At 45.5% G+C, this 5,605-nt stretch overlaps 1 protein-coding gene across 3 annotated transcripts; it reads left to right on the top strand.

The window, feature by feature from the left end:
• Positions 1-135: 135 nt before the first annotated feature.
• card9 (caspase recruitment domain family, member 9) lies at positions 136-5,224 on the top strand. Of its 3 annotated transcripts, none has more exons than XM_062454855.1 (13): positions 136-222; positions 580-766; positions 974-1,111; positions 1,330-1,493; positions 1,726-1,887; positions 2,075-2,248; positions 2,520-2,858; positions 3,102-3,227; positions 3,442-3,627; positions 4,162-4,219; positions 4,454-4,563; positions 4,655-4,716; positions 5,001-5,224. In XM_062454855.1, exons 2-13 carry the CDS (start codon positions 595-597, stop codon positions 5,092-5,094), a joined length of 1,785 nt encoding a protein of 594 aa, XP_062310839.1. In that variant the 5' UTR covers positions 136-222; positions 580-594; the 3' UTR covers positions 5,095-5,224. The 3 variants fall into 3 exon arrangements, with proteins under 3 accessions (XP_062310839.1, XP_062310840.1, XP_062310841.1); XM_062454856.1 differs by having other exon boundaries at positions 158-222; positions 571-766; XM_062454857.1 differs by lacking the exon at positions 136-222 and having other exon boundaries at positions 452-766; positions 2,523-2,858.
• Positions 5,225-5,605: the final 381 nt, after the last annotated feature.

Genomic DNA, 5,605 nt, shown 5'->3' on the forward strand with positions numbered 1-5,605 from the left:
TGAGTTCCTTGTTCCCCATTGGCCTCTAGCACAACTATATTATGAAATATGGGAAAGAGAAAACTGAAATGAATCCTCAGAAAGAGGAAGTGTGCCTGTGTCGTAAAATAGAAACGGTTCTTCAGTGAACAATCATTTTTATTGTAGCCATTCATGCTACTTGATGTCGTAGTCTGAGGCAGGGAGTGAAAGGTGGACAGCAGGAAGTTAAACGGTGCCCAGGTAAAGATTTCAGATTTCTCAAACCAGCTGTATTCGTTTTGTAGCTAGCTGCTGGATTGTTTAAAGTTCCGATTAGCAGGTTGTATTCTGTTTGAGTTTACTTTCATTCGCATGAGTTTGTGTAAGATGTCAGTCTAGATATTGCTTAATTTGTGTCTTGTGGGTGGTACAATCAGACTGTGTGACTAGACACTGATTTGTCAACTACCCATGACAGTGCTTTTTCTTCAGGGACTCTTGAATAGTCAGCGTTTGTGTTCGCCTTGTTTTCAAACGACCAAAGGTTATTTCTACAGCACATTTAAAAAACGACAAGTTGACCAACAGTTGGTGCAAAGTGACTGACAGTTTTTCTAGTCAGAGACAGTTGCGATGGAGGACGAGGAGTGTTGGCTGCAGTTGGAGGACTACAGACTGCTGCTGCTCAAGACCATCGAGCCGTCTCGCATCACGCCTTACCTGCGCCAGTGCAAGGTGCTGAGCGGTGAGGACGAGGAGCAGATCTTCAACGACCCCAGCCTTGTGCTCCGAAGGCGCAGAGTGGGTAAGAGGACAGCCTGGGTTATACAGTATCACAAGTATTTACACCCTCAGTCTATAGACAGGTCCATGATATCGTGACATCTGTATTTTGGTATTTGAAATGTTCAACAAAAACCCATGTTCCCCTTTCAGCTGGTCTGGTCTAGTGATGATATTAGCCTTTGAAGAATTGTTGGAATGGCTACTTTCACCGTTTACTTCTCCTCAGGTGTCCTGCTGGACATTCTGCAAAGGACAGGGGTCAAGGGTCATGTGGCTTTCCTGGAGAGTTTGGAGCTGGACTATCCTCAACTGTACCGCAAGATCACAGGCAAGGAGCCAGCCCGAGCCTTCTCCATGCTAGTCGGTGAGCAGATCGTTCTTGAATCCATGCATTCATGCAGTCAAACTCGAGTGTGTAGTAAAAGTGTGTCTTTTAGGTATTTTATGTATTAGGTATTTCTCATTTGACAGTTTTTGTGATGGTGTGTTTATGTGCTCGTCTCTCTGTGTGTGTACCTGTGTTCGTGCACGCTTGTGTCTGTGTGTGTGTCTATCTCTCTCTGTGTTTATGTGTGTACACAGACACAGTGGGGGAGTCAGGGCTGACCCAGTTCCTGATGTCGGAGGTGACCCGGCTGCAGAAGGGTCTGGCAGAGGAGCGCAGACGCAGGCAGGAGGCATCTGCAGCCGCGGTGGGTCTGCAGGACGCAGACAGGCAGCAGCAGCTCAAGGAGAGAGAACTACAGGTGAGAGAGAACTACAGGTGAGAGAGAACTACAGGTGAGAGAGAACTAAAGGTGATTCTTCAGGACAGGATCACATTAAACATGCTTACTCACTCAGTTACTTTCTCAGCTTTTACTGAATGCTTCTTTTTGTTTTATTTCTGCAATCGAGATTTTATGTGGTTTTATATTTACTTGAAGAATTGTTCTAGATGAAGATTGATCATGTTATTGATTGGTTGACTGACTGCAGACCCAGCAGGAGAGGCTGCAGCGCCTCAGGGCAGAACGGGGTCGATATCTGGAGGAGCTCCGTCTACTGAAGGACGACAACTATGGGCTGATGCTCCAGGTCACCAAGCTGAGCGAGGAGAAGAACTGTGCTCTCATGGCCAGCCGAGACCTGCAGCTGGAGGTAAGCACTCCACCCTGACCCTCACCCCTGACCTAATCAATGACCCTTGACCCTGATGCTTACCTTTAACCTCAGCTCTCCTAGCCAGGTTTTGAGCCATCGTAGAATTATGTTAGTGTCGTTTTAAAAACATTATGTTGCAACTCACTGTAACCTCGGTTACGTCCCTCCACTTTCTCTGCCTCAGATTGAGAAGCTGAAACACAACCTGATGAAGGCAGAAAGCGATTTCCAGATCCAGCACCGGCGATCCAAGTCCCTGAAGAACATTGTGGAGAGATGGCCCGGCCAGGACACCATGACACAGCTTCAGAACCAGAACCATCTTCTCTTAGCTCGGCTGCAGGAGATAGAGACCAAGGTACGCCGTGTTTAAAAAATTTTACAAAACGTTTTAAAATGTTAAACATTTAAATTCCCAAAGCAGAGAAAAGTTGCTGAATTAACATTGATTGGGATGACTATAATGTAAAGTCATGAAAGACTATAATGCTCAGCTGCTGTCGACATGTTTATGTAACTTAACTTGACTGATCAATAAAAAGAATGTACACTGAAATTCCCACAGCAGCACACCAACCCAAACCTCACAACCATCTTGTTCGGATGCTGACAGTGTGTTGTTGTAACAGCAGGGGAACGCGTCAGGCGGGTCTTCACAACCCCCAGACAAACAGGGGAGAGACGCTGTTGTTGACGACCAGAAAGCCGGGGACCAGGAGCAGAGGCCTGTGGAGGTCCAGAGTTGGTCCTGGGAGCCCCAGGTAAGGAAATGGAGTTTGGTAGACCAGGAGAGAGCAGAGGGTGCGGACGACCAGAACCCTGGGGTTGTTCGAGCTGGAGTTCTGGGGGAGCAGAGCCACATGTCTGGGGGTCTGGAGGATAATGAGCCACGGGTGAACGGGGAGCAGATAAGCAGCATCTACAGCCTGAAGAGGGAGTTGCACATCTCTCAGGAACAGAGGGACAGGGTAGGTCGTTCAGTACACACCCCAGAACAACCTTCCACAACAAACTTCGACACCGAGCACAGTCGAGTGTTTATGTCCTAAAACATCAACGCGTTGCACAGAATTGCTTTTCTAGCTCACGTTGACTTGTTGTCAGTGGACCAGGATACTTTATATATCTTGATTCACTGTTTCTGGTATCTGGTACTCTTGTGATTGGTTGTTTCGGCAGGAATAATTGTGTAGTTGATGTCATACTTGTAGTACTGGGAGGAGAAGGAGGTGTTGGAGCTGAAATGTACAACGTTAAAGAAAGACACCAAGATGTACCGCCAGAGGATGGAGGACATCCTGAAACAGCTGGAGGAAGTGATGAAGGAGCGAAACAAGGTCAACTACTCAGGAGTACTACAGAGTTGTACAACAAATACTTATAGGTTATAGTGCCACTGTAGTACTGCATAGAAGCAGGATGGCAGTGAAATGAATGTCCTGAATATTTACTAGTAGGAAGTAAATAACTTGAACTTTGATATATATATGTCAGTGTTTAAGTGTGTGTGTGTGTATGTAAGGAGTGTTAATGTGCTGCTCTGTTCTGCAGGCCCTGGCTTCCAGAGAGGAGAGTCACCAGGAGAACTGTCGGAGTCTTCTGGAAAAGGACCAGTACCGAAGGCAGATCCGTGAGCTGGGGGAACGCTGCGATGACCTGCAGGCCAAACTGTTCCGCAAGGAGGGGGAGGTCCTAGCCCTCAAGACACGCCTCCGCAGGCACTGCACCAATCACGACGTCAGGATGAGTCCCTTGCAACCCTCTTTTATAGCAGTTTGGATGTTCATTCGGATTCCAGGGTTCAATTTGCATTCTCCACAGCATTATGGGTTAACAAGCTCTAGGCTGTCTCAAATCTCAGATTTGATCATAGCTTTTTCAAAACAGCCTTGATCTCGCAATCTTGTGAGATTCAAAGTATTTCACGAGGCCAGCTGTCATCAAGAGAGTTTTTTTAAATCCCAAAGTATCATCTTCATGTCAAATTATTTCCTTCCCTGCCTAATGGATAAGAGTGTCTGCTAAATGACTAAATGTAATGAATGATTGAGAACTGGTACTCTAAACACCATTGCCTCCGCAAAGGCCACTAAACTTCCTTTTCACCTTTGTGTTCCTTTTTCCATGAATGATTGCATGTGAGTGTGGCTGGCTCTAGACCTGTTGCCCTTCTGCAAATACAGTTTCCTGTTAGAAATGTATTTGAGTTGCATGTGTTCTGAATGTGTGTGTGTGTGTGTGCGTGTGCGTGTGCGTGTGTGTGTTTTTCAGGGAAGCCAGACCACCAGTGAAGAGGACTGCAAGCAGAAGTTAATAAAAGAAAGAAAAGGCACAATATTTATATATTATAATATTTTCATAAGGAAATGATCACCAAGAACATTGGGAACAACAGTGATTTGATTGATTTACTAATTAATGGAGGGAGGGAGGGAGGGAGGGAGGGAGGGAGTGTGAATGACTGACTGATAGAATGACTGATAGAATGACTGATAGAATGACTGAATCGCTGAGTGAATGAGGGGTGAAATGGAAACCTTAAATAGATCCTGTGTTTTAACAGCCAGCAGCGAAGACATGTCTAGTGGAACCTTGGGAGAGAACCTTGAGAACATGACCCTGTGGGACCAGCAGAGGCCTGCACATGGAGACAGGGAGCAAAACCACTCTGCAGTAAGGCTGGTCATGACGTTGAAATATGAAATTGTAAAATCGCATTGAGTGTTTGTATTAAATGTTATTGTGTGTGTGTGTGTGTGGACAGGAACGTCCTCCCTATACAGTGGTCACCCTACCACGAATGAGGTGTAACTTTGACCATAGGAGGTGAGCAGTTTGAACATAATTGGAAATCATGGGGTTTGTGCACATAGTGAGAAATTGAGACTGAGGTAAATTTTGATTTATCTGCTTGGCCAGGCTATGGGTGAGTATTCTGATAACCCAACCATTCCAGATGAATAAGATACATTAAGATATAAGAGAGAAAGTTTATGTTCTTTAGGGACACATAATGTCTCAGGATATTCTGCTTGGCTTGGGTGTTGTGTGTCTGTTACAGTAATAGAGAATTACTGACTATTTGCCACCATGCCTCTTTCTCTCATTAGGAAACTTGCCCTAAGGTCAAAGGTCCACAGCCGAGTGCTTCCACCCCATGACGACAGCAGTGGAAGTGACAACACGGACTCAGACGGTATCTGATGGCGTCGTGGCTTGGACTCGACGCATCTCTTTGGCTTTGTTGTGAAGTGGACCCTCTGCCACAATCGACTCTTATGTGCTGTATCTTTCTATGACCCTGTATGTTAATAAATAAACACATTTTAAAAATGTACTTTATCTGCGTTGTACTTTTGTTTGTTTAGCTATATATAAACAATGCGGCCAAGATGAGAAGGAGGCATCGGGAGGGATGTGGGAGGAGTGGTGTCTGTTGACATGGTAACTAGTGGACGCTGAGCGCTACTTGTCAAACACGGAGGACGGATAGTTGAGCAAGTCAAGCAAACTAATTTGCTACTGTTTACCTGCTCACACCAAAACTTTTACCGACTGTGGAGCAAATTTATGATGAAGATGAACTCGGCCATGGAGTAAGAATGTTGTTACACTAATTTGAAATTGACAATCTAGCTAACGTTCGCTTTGTAGTTCGCTAGCCAACATTAGCCGGGCAGTATACAGTACGTAACTCGAACGGCAACACTGTTCA

Source organism: Osmerus eperlanus, chromosome 28 (genome assembly GCF_963692335.1).
Source record: "Osmerus eperlanus chromosome 28, fOsmEpe2.1, whole genome shotgun sequence".
Taxonomy (NCBI): domain Eukaryota; kingdom Metazoa; phylum Chordata; class Actinopteri; order Osmeriformes; family Osmeridae; genus Osmerus; species Osmerus eperlanus.